Source organism: Culex pipiens, chromosome 2 (genome assembly GCF_016801865.2).
Source record: "Culex pipiens pallens isolate TS chromosome 2, TS_CPP_V2, whole genome shotgun sequence".
Taxonomy (NCBI): domain Eukaryota; kingdom Metazoa; phylum Arthropoda; class Insecta; order Diptera; family Culicidae; genus Culex; species Culex pipiens.
Genome location: NC_068938.1, coordinates 90,870,771 through 90,889,221, shown reverse-complemented (window position 1 = coordinate 90,889,221; position 18,451 = coordinate 90,870,771). Strand labels below are relative to the sequence as shown.

General features: G+C 40.3%; 2 protein-coding genes across 4 annotated transcripts; one reads left to right on the top strand and one right to left on the bottom strand.

The window, feature by feature from the left end:
* The first annotated feature begins 3,030 nt into the window (after nt 1-3,030).
* On the top strand, nt 3,031-5,585 carry LOC120416324 (PRKCA-binding protein). 3 transcript variants are annotated; one of them, XM_039578047.2, is made up of 5 exons: nt 3,031-3,190; nt 3,488-3,622; nt 3,711-3,863; nt 4,071-4,182; nt 4,240-5,585. In XM_039578047.2, the coding sequence occupies exons 1-5, from the start codon at nt 3,144-3,146 to the stop codon at nt 5,506-5,508; spliced, it is 1,716 nt and encodes a 571-aa protein (XP_039433981.1). In that variant the 5' UTR covers nt 3,031-3,143; the 3' UTR covers nt 5,509-5,585. The 3 variants fall into 3 exon arrangements, with proteins under 3 accessions (XP_039433981.1, XP_039433980.1, XP_039433982.1); XM_039578046.2 differs by having other exon boundaries at nt 3,708-3,863; XM_039578048.2 differs by lacking the exons at nt 3,488-3,622; nt 3,711-3,863 and having other exon boundaries at nt 3,032-3,190.
* Nucleotides 5,586-8,090: 2,505 nt separating this feature from the next.
* LOC120416320 (uncharacterized) lies at nt 8,091-10,966 on the bottom strand. The gene is made up of 3 exons (XM_039578042.2): nt 10,713-10,966; nt 9,868-10,646; nt 8,091-9,807 (listed from the first exon to the last, which is right to left on the bottom strand). The coding sequence occupies exons 1-3, from the start codon at nt 10,854-10,856 to the stop codon at nt 8,274-8,276; spliced, it is 2,457 nt and encodes an 818-aa protein (XP_039433976.1). The 5' UTR covers nt 10,857-10,966; the 3' UTR covers nt 8,091-8,273.
* Between the last annotated feature and the right edge of the window lie 7,485 nt (nt 10,967-18,451).

Sequence of the window (18,451 nt, the reverse complement as noted above, 5' to 3'; positions counted from 1 at the left end):
CCATATTCGTCGTATTTGAGGTCATATCTACCCAAATATCAGCGTGAATATCATACTCGCATAATACTCGCGCAGTATTCCTTGGCTGCATACCGTATCGACTCCAATATTGGCTTCATATTGGTGCAATATCAGAAGTGAATTGCCCTTTGGTTTAACTCCATGTTTCCGGCTCACATCTCTCTTTTAAATTTCTCGATATTTAAAAAAAAAACTCTTCATATTTAAAAAAAAAACTCTTTAAAAAACCTATTCAAAAAAAACCCCTTGAAGTGTAAACAAAAAGTCTGTCCTGCTTACGTCAGTGGATGTTTACATTTGGAACGAGCTGGACAGACTCTTTGTTTACACTTCGGCTTTGGCCCATTTACTTTGTTTTGCTTGAAATAGGGTCCTTAAGTCATAAGTTCATTTCTAGCGAGAAATTAAAAGTGCAACATGGAGTTAAACTTTCTGTCAAGCTGCTGTGAAATTTTTCATGACAGTTGCTAAAGTTTCGCTTACCGGCTCACATCTCTCTTTTTAATTTCTCTTTTTTATTCAAGTGCCCAAACACATAAATGATTGAATAAAACCACATCATAGATCTAATTGGTTTGTGTTTCAACATCAATCCAAATCACTATCAAATGCAAGTGTTTGGGCGATTAACTTTTTGGTATTTTTTGACACGTTATTGTCATTCGGGTGGCTCAAGCTTTTCAAGTGTTTTGCTCATGAATTTGTCCCACTGTCTTGAACTATTCAAAGTGATGAGGAAAACACTTGAAATTGATCTTAAGATCTACACAAAACAAGCACTATTCAAAGTCAACGTGATTTTCCACTTGAATTTAATGTGTTTCACTGATTGATTTTAGCGCGACTTTTATCGATGGCTAGAAGCGAGGCTAGAACAAGTAGCACAAAAAACTCTCCCGTTTTCAATTGGTCGGCCGGCGCAGTGGTAGCGTGCTCGACTAGCAAGCGAGAACCTGTATATCGCTTGTACGTACTATTATTTTTCAACACCATTTAAAATTCAAGTGTTTGGCTATTGAAATTATTTCATGGCCAATCACCGCAATTTCGAGTGTTTTGCGATTGATATTTGAGTGCTCTGTACTGCAGGGTCAGATCATGTGCGAAACACTTCGATGCGCTGTGTGAGTTTTGCTCAGTGTACAATGTTTTGCTAGAATTAAAAAAACTCTAGATTTCCAGATTTTTTTGTAAAAGTCCTATAAACATATCTAGAGTTTTTTTTGAAAAGGTCCTATAATTAGTCCTATAAACATATTAAAGACAATAGTTGACAGGACCTTTAAAAAAAAACCTTGAAAAAAACTCTAGATATGAAAAACAATAGCCTACAGGACAACCCGCATAATCAAAAACCATCGGGGGAATAGTCCAAACTATATTACTACTAAAAGAGATGTAGTTACCACATACTTAACCATTATCATATAGTTACGGCACTATACAAAACCATAACGAAACTGATCGTCAAATGATGACGTTTTTATTGAAGTAAATCTAATGATTCTAACTATTTTTGAACTATTTGGGGTACAATAACCTTACACTAAACAGTTCGGATTGTTTAGACAACGTGACTCAACGAAAAAATGTACAAGTCCAAATAGTTCAAACAATTTATCAACTTTATTGAGAACAATATAGCAAAATTCCACAGATTTTAGATTTTTACAGTCAGAACCTGTAAGAACTAAAAACCTACTATAAATGCTATAGTAGAACACAATTGATGGCGGCCACATTTTTTTCGATAAGTTTGTATAATCCAAATAATTTGTCAACTTACATGAAGTAAAATTACTATACACCATACTATTTTGAATTAAAAATTTCTATAAGTCCAAATAGTTCAAACAATATTTCAACAGTATGGAGTACAATTACAGTTTGTTATATAATCCAACTATATGTTAAACGATTGGTACAAAAAATTCAACTTTTATCAAGTAAATTGATCACAGTCGATTCCTCTGGATGATAGAGAACCTTCAACACCACCACTTCTCCTCAGATTATCAGAAAACTCCCCAAAAGAAGAAAAATGTTACGAGGGCTCATGAAATTGACTTTCACTATTCCAGAAAAAGTAAGCATGCTGTTCTTACCATACACCAAAAATATGTGTACTACATGGTGGACTATTACTGTTCACTATAAAATGAGTCAATTGTTTGGACTACTTGGACTTATCGAAAAATACTTGCCCCCGAGCTTGCTCCCTTCTAACACAACATGTCACCAAAACCACTGAAAAACCACCATCAGATATAGATCAATCGGATAAGGCGGCAGCAGTTCGGCAGCAACGTAAATAACATCACATATAATGGCGGTAAACATTCACCAACTATCGATAGAACTTAAAAATCAAATTTGATTATATCCGAAGTAGTTATCACAACAATTGTAGGGTTCATTTTTGCGGTCTTTTTTAAAGTGTCGGCAAAGTAGTGTCGGTAAAGTAGTTTTTCAGAAACTATATAGGGAATAGTCAATTTTTTGGGCAATGACTATTTGACGTAAAATCCAAGTTTATAAAAATATTTACATATGTATGAAAACCTCATATAGTTTTCTGCCTAACAACTAATTTCTCATATAGTAAAATCGACCAAAACTATTTTGGGAATGGAATTAATGGTTTGATATATCGTACATATATAGTTGGGTTACAATTTAATGAATAGTAGAGACCATTTGATAAATAGTTGAGTAACTATTTGTCATAAAGTAGTTATATAGTTCATGACTATGCGGGAAGCTACAGGACCTTGAAAAAACTCTAGATTTTATGTACAACGGTAATAAAATACGTTTAAAATTTAAAATGGTGAACAATATTTTCACCAATATATGCATAATTTTAGGAGTTCATTAAATAAAAAAAAAGATTATTTAAAAGTTTTACAGATACAGATATATAAATATAAAAATTTTAATTAAAATTGCTAAGACTAAATGAGCGTGTAAACTAGCAGCCGAGCGGTGAACATCCCTAAAAATTTCGTAACGCTCTTATGTCAAACAGTGAAAAATTTGATCCGATTTCAGATGTTTTAAATTTGTTGGTCCATATTTTAGTTGAAAAACAGCTTAAAGTTGCTGTTTAAATATAATTAAAAATGCTGCAGGAATACGAGGATGATTACTTCCTCGAAGAGGATAAAATGTAAGTATTCCGTATATCTTGAAACAATTATTTTTCCACTAATTTTCTGCACGCAAATTTGTGACAATGGATGTTTATGTTTATGAATTTTGTTTGAATTTTCATTTTTTAATGTTTTGTGGTTGTATCTTTTTGTCCAACAAAAAATACTTGATTTTAAACTAGTTTCGATAACATTACCGCCAGACAGGAAGATTAAGCAAGTAATTTTCACGTTATTTTCCCCACCAATATGGTACGCACACACAATACTTGTTCCTTATTTGGGCGCGGTGACCTAAATCGCACTCCTAATAGCCCCAGGGAACATGTTCCGTCCGTCGTGGCGCCGTCTCCGGACGACGGCGGGGGCGACGACGAAACGTCGCTACTGCTCGGTCCACTCGACGGCAGTACCGATTCTTTCGTTGAGCGCGAAAAACCGTCCGAATTGTGAGTAGGATTTACCTTCTTTTTTGTTACGTTTTTATGAGCAAAGATTTAAAGATTTACAATTCTATTGTTAAAACGTGGATAGCAGCAGCACCACGGACAGTGCCGGAACGGGCAGGGTCAAGGACGAGATTGCGTTCGTGTCGAACGATGACCTGCCGGAACCGGTGCTGTACGCTGACGGTTGCGTCGACGATACCAAGATCATTATGCTCTGCCAGAAGCAGGAGATGGAGCGATTGTAAGTTCTGTTGAGTTTTGAAAATTTTGTAGAATTTATCCGGTAGGAAACGCTTGATTTTCGCGAAATTTAGAAAAATCTTATCTGTTTCTTTATGTGTTAGTTATTGTTGCTGTTTGTGTCATTTAGTTGCATTAATTGTGTTGTGTTCTTGAAACTGCGTTCTACTAATCCTAATTCATAACCCTCAACTAACACGCAAATCAGGGGAATGACCGTTAGCTCAGGGACGGTCATAGTCAAGAAAGATACTACTAACCTGATAGGAATAAGCATCGGTGGAGGAGCCCCGCTGTGCCCTTGTCTGTACATTGTGCAGGTCGGTGAAGTCGTCGGAAATTAGTCTTCAAATACTAAAATCTTCCCCTTTCTGCAGGTATTCGACGGCACTCCGGCGGCAAAGGAGGGAACTCTCCAGTCCGGAGACGAACTGCTCGGCGTGAACGGTGCCTCGGTCAAGGGCAAAACCAAGGTCGAAGTGGCCAAGATGATTCAGGCAGCCACCTCGGAAGTTACGATTCACTACAACAAATTGCACGCCGATCCAACCCAGGGTGAAACGCTGGACATTGTGCTGAAGAAGATGAAGCACCGCCTGGTGGAACGAATGTCGAGCAGCACGGCCGACACTCTGGGACTGTCGCGAGCAATTCTGTGCAACGACTCGCTCGTGAAGCGCCTCCAGGAGCTCGAGCGCACCGAATCCATGTACAAGGGACTGGTAGAGCACGCCAAGCGAATGCTGAAGGCTCACTTTGACGTTCTGCAAACTTACCAGCAATTCGGTAACATTTTCGCCGCCATCAGCGTTCGCGAACCCCAACCGCGAGCTTCCGAGGCGTTCCGCATCTTCAGCGAGCTGCACCGCAACTTGGAAAAGGACGGCATCAAGATGATCAAGAGTCTGAAGCCGATCCTGGCCGACATGGGCACGTACCTTCACAAGGCCATTCCGGACACGAAGCTAACAGTCAAACGCTACGCCGACGCCAAGTTCACCTATCTTTCGTACTGCCTCAAGATCAAGGAAATGGACGACGAAGAGCACAGCTACGCAGCAATCCAGGAACCGCTCTATCGCGTTGAAACCGGCAACTACGAGTACCGCCTTATTCTGCGCTGTCGCCAGGAGGCGCGCGTCAAGTTCGCCAAGCTGCGCTCCGACGTACTGGAAAAGATCGAGCTGCTCGAGTGCAAACATGCGCGGGATTTGGCCTCGCAGTTGCGCAAGTTCATCCAGGGACTATCGACGCTAGCTTCTGAAACCGTCGAGCGGCTAGAGTCAATCCCGAACCTGTTCCCGATCGAGGTCGACCTCAAGGCGAGTGCATTCCAGTACAAGTCGGCGCTCAAGTTCCAACCGGAGGAGGAGCTCGAAGAGGAAGTGCACCAGGCGGAGGAGGCCATCGAGATTCCGCCGGCCAAGTCGTCGAACGGAGGACGGGACACGATTGATGAACTGTTGGCTGGTTTCGAGGAAATTGATCTAAACAAGAGCAGTGCTGCTAGTGCGGCCGAGAGTAACAACGATCTGTTGGTGGAACTTGGGCTGGCCGATATCGACTTGTCTGCGGGAGCGTCGACGATGGGAGCGAACCTGCTGGAAGATCCGCTCATACCGGATCTCGGAGATTTTGGTAAGTAAAATGTGGTGGTTTGGGTGCAGTTCTACGGCTATTTATGTTTGTCTTGTGTCATGTCAATATATTTATCCTAATTGAACAGGTGTGAGTTATGAATATGAAAGAACATTCCATCCTTGATTATAACTGGTGAACGTTTTAAGGAGAAGCTCAAATTAGAAGCTTGAAGCTGTCTCTCACCCTTGTTAACCTGGGTCGACCCCGGATAGCTTGTTCGGTTATTCTAGGTAGAGTCGTCCTCCTAGGAACCTTCTTCGATTGAGTCGGTGGGTAGTTGTACTCGCAATCCAAAAGATAAAAAGTGGTGGATGAATCTGTTTACCTTGATACACACGTAACGTCTTTCAACGATGTGAGTTTAGATTAAAGCTACAAACAGGGTCTACCTAACGCTGTACAGGTCCTTGATACTCCCTGTAGCTCTTTACGGACACGAAACCTGGAAGCTGAAGGAAGCAGGTTTAGCGTCCAGAAAATCATCAATTAGTTCAGCGTTGGGTCGATAAACCTGATACAATTCTCATGAAAATGTCGTTGAAAAGCCAATATTGTTGCAAATTTGGATGCACTACTATAGTAGGCCATGACAGTTTTTAGCGTGACGTACTTTATGGATGAAGCCAAAGTCGCACGCATTCAACAGACAGTCTAGGGACCATTCAAAAATCTTTTTTATGGAACGTGGACAATCGCAACCCAAGTTCGTCTACCGGCCGTGTGCAAAAAGGTAAACAAACCAACGTCGTGTCGACCGCCATCGTTCAGGGGAGCGTGAGCGCAGACGGCATCGACAAAAAGTTACTACATCCCGGATATGTTCCAAGATCACCAGTGCGAACCCGTTCCGGTACTTCCGGTGCCACAACCAGTGGCACATCAACATCCGCCAACATCCCCATCAGGAACGAGTTCCAGATGCTGAGCGACGACGAAGAAAACAACAACAAACGGTAGCAGCACTACCGACGACGACGACGAAGACGATGGTCGTGCACGGAAAAAAGAGCCGACGTCAAAAAAGAACAATTCTCCTACGGAACGAAGACCACCTCCAATTTTTGTTTTGGACACGTTGGCGGACGATGTTGACGAGTTTCTGGAAGGCCTCGGATATTGTCTGAAAATCGGCAAGTCGTCAGTGCAAGTGATCACACTAACCAAAAAGAATTTCGACCTGGTGCTTGAAGAATTGAAGCGTAGCAACTTCGCCTTCTACACATTCAACCCCGAGAAGCCCCCTGTCAGGGTAGACTTGCAGGGTTACCAAGACCGTCCGGTTTCCGACCTGAAGAAGCACCTTTCGGATCAAGATTCAAGACCTGCGGCGGACTAAGACGTTGGACGGTTTTTGGGTAAACTGGCGGTTTTACGCCAAGAACCCGACGGACGTAGCGCAATGCCACCGTTGCCAGAAATTCGGCCACGGCTCGCGGAACTGCAACCTCCGGCCCCGCTGCGTGAAGTGCGGTGAGTCACACCTCTCGGAGGCGTGCGCACTGCCACGAAAGGCGGACATGGGGGACAAGGCAGAACAAACCAAGCCGCGCGTAAAGTGCGCGAACTGTGACGGCAACCATACCGGCAATTACCGCGGATGCGTCGCGCGCGAAGCCTACCTCGAGGAGAAGGAAAAGAAGAAAAAGAAAGCAGCAGCGTCCCACTCTCCTCAGCGAAGTACGAGCGCAGCCGTTCCTGCAGCTGGACAGCGTACGGTTCCAGCGGAAAACTCAGCGTTCCCTCCTGGTTGGGGGCGTTCGTTCGCCAGCGTGGTCGCTGCCGGTAACGGCAATGCGGCCCAGCAAGAAGTCACCGGGGAAGATCTCTTTAACCTGCCGGAGTTCTTTGCTCTCGCGGGGGAGATGATGACGCGGTTTCGGAGCTGCCGGAATAAGGCGGAACAATTCCTGGCCCTTGGGGAACTGACTTTTATTCTAAGTAGTTAGTAAACTTTATATTCAATCCAAATTATTGTTTTAATCAGTCAAGGATGCCTATTTGGAGTTGGGAGACTGGATTTATGGTGATTTGTCAACAAATAACATTATTTATGTTAATTTTTCGAAAGGTGTACAAACTTTTTTTGCACTTTTTTATTTTCGTAATAGTATTTGTTATATAACTTTTTATAGAAATCATTTTTTCATTAGCTTTTTGTAGCAAAATGTTTGGCATGAGTTTCTGAACAAAACGTAGTACTAGGTTCCTGTCAAACTTTAAATTTTTTACATGTTTCATCACAAAATGTGCATAGTGCCCAAGGGGTGTAAATACTTTTTTTACATACTGTACTAGATTTTTTGTTATTATTTTTATTATAGTTTATTATTGACACTTTATAATAATTTGGCATTCGTGTCATAAAGATTTTTTGTGTTTTTCGAAAAGTAAACGTCAAACTAAACCTAAAAATGACAAAAAGTCAGAATCGACCAAAAATGACATGGGACAATTATACGTAGAACGGCAGTGCAGCTAACTCAAATCCCGAAAGTCCACAAAGTCGCTTAAGCGTTTGTAACGAAACCAGTCTTTCATAACAACTATGAAGTTGGAACGCGATTAAGAAGAACTTCTTCTCGTTGCAATAAAACAAGTGTGTAGTGGGATTAAATCCTTGTCAAGTTTATTTTAAATTGAATACTCTACGTTACGTACACATTTTACACTGTGTTGTAAAATCTCAAGTTATAAACCCCATTGGACCAGAACATATAACGCTATAAATGAGAATAAATAAGACACAAAATTACAACAACAAAAAACCGCCTCACGAAACTCCCGCCCGCACCAGCTCCCCTTCCGGCCTGTACACGTACTCCATCATGGCGGCCCCCTCGTGGTTGTGGCCGCCCTTTGCCTCAAGCCGCTGGAAGACCCCTTCAACGGTGATGTGCGCCGTGCAGGTGACTCCGTGCGCGTCCGATTGCAGCAGCTTCGAGCAAATCCACTGACTGACGCCGTACTCATCGATCGAGGCGAACGAGTAGCGATGCTGTTGGTAGAAAAGAAGGTACGCGCCGTCGTCCTGTTTGGTGGTGTCCTTGAGAAAGTAAAAGGGCATTACTTTGCCTTCCTGCTTGTCGTAGATTGTGGCGCGTCCCAGGGTGAAATTGAAGAGTTGTTGCTTGAGTATTATAAGGACATCCGGTGGGGGTTCCTGGGTTGGTTCGTCCGGTTCGGAATCGTCCGAGTCGGGGAGGGTGTCTTGCTGTACGGATAGATCGATCGTGTTTCCGGGGAGGATGATGTTGCGCAGCTGGGAATCGGTCAGAGGTTGATCACAGTGAAGTCCTTTGTGAAGGAATGACTCCATCATGCCGTTGATGATGAGTAAAGCAGGACACATTTGACCGTTGGAGCCGGCTTTGACGCAGGACCAGCGCGTTTCGGTCTGGTTGACGACCTGGTTCAGGTTGTAGATGTGCTTCCGGTAGACTAGCGAACGACTGTCAAAGTAAAGACATTTGCGAGAGAGAAGTTCAATCGTCTCGATGGCCGCGCTTGTAATGCTACGAACTGAGTATTTGATAAGATCACAGTCGAAAATGGGTGCTGGGATGGCTGGATGGGTGTGCTGGATGCTGCCCCACAGTTCGGCTCGTTTTGCGTCCGGCGAAATTTGCACCATCGCGTTGCAATTGTGCAGGCCTTCCCAGATGCACTTCCAGAGCGTTGCGCCTTCGCCCAACCTTAGATAGTACTTGTAACCGTACTGTTGAAAGCAGACTTTGAACAGGTTTTCCTTGATCTTGAGAATGTCGTAGTTTCGACCGGAATCTTCCACCGCCATTTTGGCGTATATTGCCGGTGCTAAATGTTCCGTGCGTCTTCCTCTCAGCTTTTTGAACTCCTCCTCGGGCAGCGTTTGTTCACGGAACTCCGTTATCAAATCCCTCGCATCAACGCCAATCTTGCTCGATTTGAGCGCTTGACACACTTCGCGATATGCCAGTGGTGCATGACCATGTTCAGCACTTGCCAACGAGATGAATTTAAAGATTCCGATAATCTCCACCCGGGATTTGCATTTGGCCACATTGCACACCCACTCGCTCGTGTCGTTCATCGCGTTGATGCTGCGCAGTACGTATCGCTGGTTCTGGTAAATCAGGTGTCGTTCGTTTTGCTTGTTCAGGCCTGATTCTCCAATCAGCCAAAACGGATCTTCGGTGCCGTCGTCTTGGAGGAAATTTCCCCTTCCGAGAGGACACTTCAGAAGGCGCGTTTCCGGCTCATGCGGATGAACCATGCCTTTCGGAAAGGTCGCAAACTTTGTGTTGGCGTCCAAGGTTATCGTGTGCCTAAAAAGAAAACATACATTAGTAAATTTTACGACATCATTCCTCAACCAAACCACTCACTTGCAATTGTGCAGCACCTTCCACTCGCAGTTCCAAACGCTGGTGCCGTCCTTTTTCTCCGACGTAAACACAAACCGGTATCCGTCGACTACGATTTTCGACCGCCCCTTAATTTCTTTGATCACTTCAAAGTTACGCTCGTCGTCGGCCACCCTCAGCATCCGGAACATGCGCTGGCGACCGTTTTTCGCAAAAGCCACACTCGAATTCGTAAACTGCGGTTCGGGTTCAACCTTGATCTGCTTCGGTTCGACGACCTGTCGGGGTGGCTTTTTCCGCTTCTTGGACTTGCTCGAGCCCTTCGTCGGTTCCGGCTCAACGCTCATCACCTCGAGCAGCGACTCCGGGTCCGGACCGGGTTGGCGAACTTCCTCGCTGGTTTCTTCGACGGACACGTTCGCCCCCGAATCGCCAATGTCCAGCAAAATTTGCTTGCTAATTCGCTTGAAGGTGGTGAAACCCTCCAGCTGGGTGTGGCACGACGGACAAATCAACGCCCCAAAGTCCTGGTAAAAGCTCAAGCTTACGCCCACGCACTCGGCGATGATTTCGCTCAGCGGGTTCTCCGGTTGACCGTTTGTGGGGAACACGTTGTACATGTTGCTCTTCAGGCCCAGACACAACCGACAGTACAGCTCATCGGCTGGAATGGTTCCCTCGGGAAGCTGCTTCAGGAACACATCGTTTGCCTGTCCTTGGTGGTAGAACCAGTTGAAAGACTGAAGCTTTTCGCCACAATCGGCGCAAATTCGGGTGTTTTTGTCATCTTCAGAGTTTGTCTACAAAATCGAAAAAGACATTCTGTAAAAAATATTATCAGAAGAGAGATGCTGATAACTACTCACCACAATCTTGAGACAATCCCGGATGTACCGTCGCAGTTGCCTGGCCCTCGCATCCGTCGATATCAGGCTTGTCAGGGGACGGTCGTCGGCCTGGCAGAGTGTGCAGCTGGCCGGTGGTTCCAGCGCGTTGTTCGCAGTGCTCATTTTTGCAGTTTTCAGGCAAACTACATACCAAAAAATTGCATTTTTCGGGACAAAAAGAAGATCCAACTAAAATTGAATGAAATTACGAGTTCGTGTTAAAAAAAAAAACAACAAAGCAAACGCAAACAAAAACTTCAGCGGTTTGACAGTTTGTGTAAACACAGCAGGGTTGCTTCACAATCCGACAAAAGCTCTGGTTTATGAAAAATCTGCATCATTACCATCACTACAGACTTGCCAAGGAATTGCAGAAAACGTACACTCAAAATCAGAAGTACCCCGCAAAAAGGGTTCTATCTACCCTTTATCTGTCATCCCAAGGAAAAAAAAACCCTTTTTGAGGGTTACTTCCACCCTTTTTTCAAGTTTACCCGTCGTCACCCTTTTGCAAAGGGTTACTACCGGTAAACTTGAAAAAAGGGTGGAAGTAACCCTCAAAAAGGGTTTGTTTTCCTTGGGATGACAGATAAAGGGTAGATAGAACCCTTTTTGAAGGGTACTTCTGATTACGAATTTTTCAGTTCAACCCATATAACCATTTTTTTGATTCTAGTACCTGAACTCAAAAATTCGTATGAAAAGTGGAATTTTGAATTTAGAAAAGCATGATTTTTGGTTAGGGTGGAGACTCAATGACCATTTTTTCTGTGCATTAAATCAACGGTAAAAAAAACAAGATTAAAAACCATTTCTGATCACATTCTTTAATTTTAATTGAAAAAAAATAAAAATATATTGACGAGACAACATTTTTTCGATGGATTAACTATGGTCCCATTGGAACGAGCTGTCAAGTATAACCTTTTCTGTCAAGAAGGACCGATAAGCTATTTTTTTAATTGATTTTAAAGTCCATTTTAAATTCTTTGCGCTGCCCATGGTCGCATGAATGCCCCTATGTAAAAACAGCAAGCTGAGAAAAACGCATTTGAAGTTTGTCCCACAAATAAGGCTATAGCATACGCACTTCGGATGGAACCGGTCAAGAAAATTGCAAATGGGAAGCAGCGGCAGCGAAAGCAAGCCCGAGAGGGTGAAGAAAAGCCCCAAAAAATTGTTCCCTCTTCTTTGTTCTGCTGTTTGTAAAGCCATTTCTTGACCCCTTTTCTTGGGAGGTGCGTATTGGCCCTAAAGTATGTTAGGGTGTCGAGCCAAAATTGGGTCCTAAAAAGAAGCTTTGATTGCTGATATTATTGTTTACAGCGATAAAGCTTTTTTTTTTTCTGAGTACAATGACCCTTTGTACGACCACAAAGAGTTTAAAATGGATTTTTAAATCAATTTTGAAAAATTAACCTCGCGGTCCTTCTTGACAGAAAAGCTCCTACTTGACAGCTCTTTCCAAGGGGACCATGGTTGATCCATCGAAAAAAAGGTTGTCTTGTCAAAAAAAAATTGCATTAAAATAACAAAAAGTGATCAGAAATGGTTTTTAATCGTGTTTTTTACCGTTGTACATAAAAATTGACATAGGGCTTTAGTACCCAATTGGGTACTAAAGCCCTATGTCAATTTTTATGTACAACGGTAAAAAACACAATTAAAAACCATTTCTGATCACTTTTTTTCATTTTAATGCAAACAATTTTTTTGACAAGACAACATTTTTTCGATGGATCAACTATGGTCCCCTTGGAAAGAGCTGTCAAGTAGGACCTTTTCTGTCAAGAAGGACCGCGAGGTTAATTTTTCAAAATTGATTTATAGGACCCAATTCTCGGTGGGAGGAGGGTGACGGACAGCCCCAAGAAAACGCTCAATCTCTTTTGTTCTGCCATTCGTAAGGCTGATTCTTGGCACGTTTCCTTTGGAGGTGCGTATTAACACAAGGCAAGTCAGGGGAGGAATTTCTTTCACAGTGAGTAAAATGCATCTCTTTTTTTAAACATAGTCTTAAGCATCTATATTTCTCTTTTCTAAACATTCCAAAATAATGTTGTTACAATAAAAAATAAAAAAATAAAAAGAGAACTTAGCGCTAGAAACATAAAAATAAAATAAAGCAAAATGATCAAAAAACACTTTGTTGCTGTTCTTCGCTCTATCTTTCTTGTTTGCTTCACTGTTCTAGCTCGTGTGTAATCTTACTTGCGTTTTCTTTTTGCTCTTGTATATTTTGTTTGAACCACCTGTGAACAAGCGATTTTTTGTTTCAATTTTTTTTTCATCCGCAGATTTACAAATAATTTTCACTTTCTCTCGGGTGTTTGATTTTTTTTGTTGTTATTTTATTTTGCATCGTCTTCTCCAACTTCTCTTCAAAGGAACAATTGTTTTTGCTTACATTTATACACAATATACAAATAATGTAAATCATCACCTTAAACGTAAAAAAATAATATTATATGTGTTAGGTATCAGAGAATCTGAGAAGCTGTTTTTGTTTTCTTTATTTCTTTTTGTTTTTCGTAATAAAAACCCTGATGAAAAAGTTCCGTTGGAAAATTATTCGATGAAATGCGTTCTTTTTTTTGTGTTATCTTGAAGTGTTGTTTTCACACAATGGAAGGGAGAAACAGTAGCTGCGGCGCGTGTGGTTGTGTGTGTGTGTTGGTGCGTAGAAATCTTGAAAAGTAGGAGGTGCACACTACTGCTGCGAATCTATTGGGATTTTTGGGTGGCGGAAACGGGGAAGGGATGGGCGGGGTCAAGTAAATGTAAACCTAGGTTAGGGTTAAAACTAAACACTGCGTCCTGCAACGTTTGCTCGCTGCTATTGTTCTGTTGCCTTTACTTTACTTTTCTTTTCTTTTTGTGAAGATGGTGTGTGTATTTGTGTTGCAATCCTCACGTGCGATTGTTACCAACACAGTTAAATAAATACAATACGTTTTGTTGTGTGTGTTTTCGCAGGGGAGCGGGCGCAACACAATCACCTATTGTTTGACCTGCTCTCTGGGTAATGCATTTTCTCTGTAGCTCACTCGTTCTCTCTCTTTCTACTTGCTTGATTTGCTTGGTTTTTTTTTATCAATATGTTAGGTAAATGTTGGTTTGCTTAGTTTAATAGTTGTAGATTTTTTTAAAATGATTTTCATGTGTATGTGTTTTCAAGCTTCTTATGACGTTTAATGCGGTATGTCAAACCAAAAATTAATTTACTAGAGCCAAACGTTTTGTTTTTTGTTGTTACTTGGGTGAAAAAGGGGAGTAGAGGGGTTTGTGTTTGTATTGATTGTGTAAGATTAGCAAATACAAGTGTATATGTTTAGGAATTGCTGGTTTGTATTTGATTTCTCGTTTTACCAAATGTTGGAAAGTCGCAACAGCGTTGTTCTGTTTTGCTTTTTAGTTCTCTTTGTTTCAAAAATTTTGTCTTCAGACTTTTTTTTAAATAAAAAAATAATATTTAAAACAATTTCACAGAAATTAAATTTTAATTTCAAGCTTAATTGCTTTATTCTCCTCTCCTGTTTCGTAGTATTTCGCTTTCGCACGTCACTCCGCTTAACCTGTGTCTCTGTCTTCGAAGGAAATAAATAATTAATGCTTTAAATATTACTTATTCCTAGGGATATTTGATTTGTTTCATATCGGTTTGGAAAATTTTGAACTAAAATTTCATTATTTTGTATTGTTAGGTTTCCAATTTCGTTAGTCGCCAAAAGTTTCTTATTCCTCGCGCAGAGTGTGTGACGTTCAGCTTTGTGTTTACCACACCAGCAAAAGCTCTCTCTCTCCTGCAAGAAATGCTCTCTCGCGCAACATCAACGAGAGCGGGAGCTCTCTCTCTCTGGCTAAGTCGCGCTCTCGTGACATGAGCAAGCGATTACGGGAGCGCAATTTTGCAAAAGAGAGAAGATTCTCTGAGTGCGCCGCACAGTGCGAGTCGTCAACTCTCTCGCACGAAAAGGGAGTTCGCATGTTGGGATGTTTTTTCTCTCTGTTTGTAAGTGTGTGTGAGTGTATTTATTTTCTGTCTTTCTGTCGGGGTCGAGACGCGTCTCGCGAGTTTAGTCGTTTTGTTTCAGAGATTGTATGCAGACAATTTTGAGTTTTAATTTTAGTTTGACATATCCTTATTTATTTTTTATGCACTTTTTTTTAAATATGGATGCGCTTCTCTTTCTCGCGTTTTTTTTGTTTGTTACCGTACTGAAAAATCGCATTTTAGTCTGATTTTTTGGATTTGTTTTTTCTTTTGTTATATTTTATGTTGGTAAAACTGGTTCAGGACAATAAGATATATCAGGCATTATTGGGCAGTATTCATGTTATTTTCCGCTCACGCGTTCCTCTCGCCACGACTTCGAACTGTTTGTTAGTTAGCCCGTAGTAAATGTTATTCTTGAATATTTCTCCTATCGTCCACTATGCTTCTTAGGTTTTTTTCTTCAATCGCTCAATCGCAAAAAAGTTGTAATACACACGGTCAAAAAAGATGCTTTTAAAATATTCTGAAAAAACTAGCAGCTCGCGCGAACTCTTTTCGCGCCGACTGTACTTTTACTGGTATTTTTTTTTACGTTACAAATCACTTTAAATTTACGTTTCGTTTCAATTACGTTCTTGTCACCACGTTTTGTGTTGGAGTTTGTTTGTTTGTGTGTGTGCTTGTGTGTATTTTTGTGGTGTAAAATATCCGTTAATATTTATGCGATGGTCTTCTAGAGTTCGCTTCCCTTTTTTACTTTCTTCTTTTGCTTCTCCTTATATAAAATCATAATATTTGATAACATTATTATTAGTAATATTACGACTTTGTTTCTCCGCAGACTGACTCTGAACTTACTTGTCTCTGTGTGTTTATGCTTTGAACTGAAAGCAATTGTTTTGCTTCGATTAGAAATATTCACTTTTGGAAGGGGACTTTTTACTCGGGCGAATTTTCCTTCATCATTTGCAATGTATTCAATATGATGCAGATGCTTTCGTTTGCGTGTTGTGTTTATGTATGTGTGTGTGTGTTTGATAATGTATGTGTGTTTAACAATAGATTTTTGCTTCTTCTTTTTGCCTTAATCGCCTTAGTCAATGAATATATAAGTAGTTTGATGAATACAAAAAATCAATTCAATACATTCAGTTGCTATCTTTGCATGTTTTGTTTTGTATCAATTTACTTTAAATCTGAACTCGTAAATGTATGTGTTTGTAATAGTAGTAATAATAATAGTATTAATTATTATGTTTTTATTGATAAAGAGATTCGAGCTATATTCTGATTCTGCCTTTTCCATATTTTGTTTCATATATTAATGCGATTTAAATACTTATAGATATATATACCGTAATATTATAGCAATATTTTATGTTGATTTTCTGTTTTCTTTTAACCTTCCTCCTCTAAACTCTACGCGTACTCCCGCTTCAAATGTGTAGCCAAATCAAACAATAGATTTATACACGCAGACGTAACCTTATCAGCTATATATTTAATGTATATAGATATCGAAGCTGCAATCCCAAATTCATGCACGTTCGCGTTAGCCTTACACACTTATCGTAAAGTAAATTATTCTACGCTGTTCAAGTTGTCCGAATGATGAAATGCCTTCCCTCTAATGATCGCCGATCAATGCTGCTAGGAATCTAGGATTTTAAAGCCAACCGAAAATAATTTTCACTAAGCGATCACAAAAAATAAACAAACAAACATATATTTTCTACACTCTCTTTTAAAGTTCAATTTTGCCTTAATTTTTTCATTGATTTACGTTCCCACTGTCGCCGCCCGCAATCTCAAAAGTTTACAGCCGAATTTGATTCGAAAGCATTGCGCGCGGGAAGTGTGGTGGTTTGCTTGCAGCACAGGATTAGCTATAGTTTTTCACACGAGTTTATACCAATTTGGTTGGTTTTGGGGGTTTGAACCGACGATCATTTTGTTTCGCTTCGAAATTGTTTTCAAAATCAATAAACGATTCCGCGCGCGGTTTGAAGCTGAAGCATGATTGTTGGGTTAAAATTTGATTGATTTAGAGAACAGAAAAAATACTTTTTTTTACAAAAAAAAAACGTGTTGATAGATCGTTTTGGAGTTTGTTGCCAAAAGGGTTTGTTGCATTGATTAGACATTCGGTTCTTACTTAACTATAAATCATTTCCCGGGTTTAAACACCTTTTTCATTATTATTTTACTCTAAAAGAGGCTATTAGACTATGGCAAACAAACAAAAGTTTGTTTGTTTGTTGTAGTCTAATAGCTCCTTAACTCACTCATAACATAACCGATAAACAACTTCATGTGTATTCAGACAAAAAAAAATGACCGATTTTTTTTTTGTAATTTAAACTTAAATCACTCGAATTTGGTTAAAATCGTGTTTTCTCAAATAGTAGTAGCAGTTTACTCAACATTTGTGCAAACTGTTCGATAAACTTTGAGTGAATTTCATAATTGAAACTTAAATTTTGATAATTCATTTAACACACATTTATCACACTCTACTAAATTACATATTTGTTTCCAAATTCGTTTAAACGCATTTTTAGTTTTGACACACATAGCCTTTAAATTTTGATAATTCATTTAACACACATTTATCACACTCTACTAAATTACATACATGTTTCAAAATTTATATTAACGCATTTTTAGTTTTGACACACATAGCCTTTGAAAGGCTCATCTTTTATAGCAGAGCTATTATGATTAAAATTTTGTTGAAATTGGCTCTACCAGAAATGAGTGTTTGCCCTTGTTTTGAGTGGATTGGACTCGATTTTGGGTTACAAATTTCCTAATTTCTAAACTTGGCTCTTTCCTCAAATTTTGTTCAAAGGAAGTTTCTCAATTTTGTAGTTATTTTCTCTCAGTTTAAGTTTTGTTGTTTTGTTTGAATCTATTCAGAAATGAGTCCAGACTCGATTATCCAAAGTACGAGCAAAAATTTCAAAACGGATGGCTGATTTTTTTTTCGTTGCCGTTACCGGGTTGTTGAGCTAAAATTTTACTCAAGAAATCGAAGTGTAAACAAAGAGTCTATCCTGCTCGTTCCAAATGTAAACATCAACTGACGTGAGCATGATAGACTCTTTGTTTACACTTTGCTTTGAACTTGAACTATGTATTCAAAGATGGCGGCCAACATGGCGGTGTTGATAAATTGAAAATTGGTTATATAAATAACAGTCTTGAATTTGATCTTAAATAAACATCTGGTTAAGGAGGTATTAGACTACGGCAAACAAACTCGACCTTTTGAAAACTAGCCCGAGGTGTTTTTTTGACTCGATTATCCGATGTTTTTTTGGAGACCATTCCAAGAGTTTTATTTGAAAAGGTCCTATAAACACAGGGAATCTAAGGGCTTATACTGCCGTTCTACGCATAATTGTCCCATGTCAGTTTTGGACGATTTTGACTTTATGACATTTTTAAGTTTAGTTTGACGTGTACTTTAAGAAAAACACATAAAATTTGGTACTTTGTTCGGAAACTCATTAAAAACAACACCAAGTCTGTTTGTCCCATCGTTAAACTTCTACGCATAATTGTCCCACCAAGTATTTTCTTACACGGAATCATTAGTTTTACTAAGCATTATGTCTTGTTTACCTGTTGAATAGTAAGAGAATCACAAATAAGGGTGATAAACTGCTAACTGGGGCGATAAGGGACACATAGGGCGGATAGGAACCCACGGGACAAT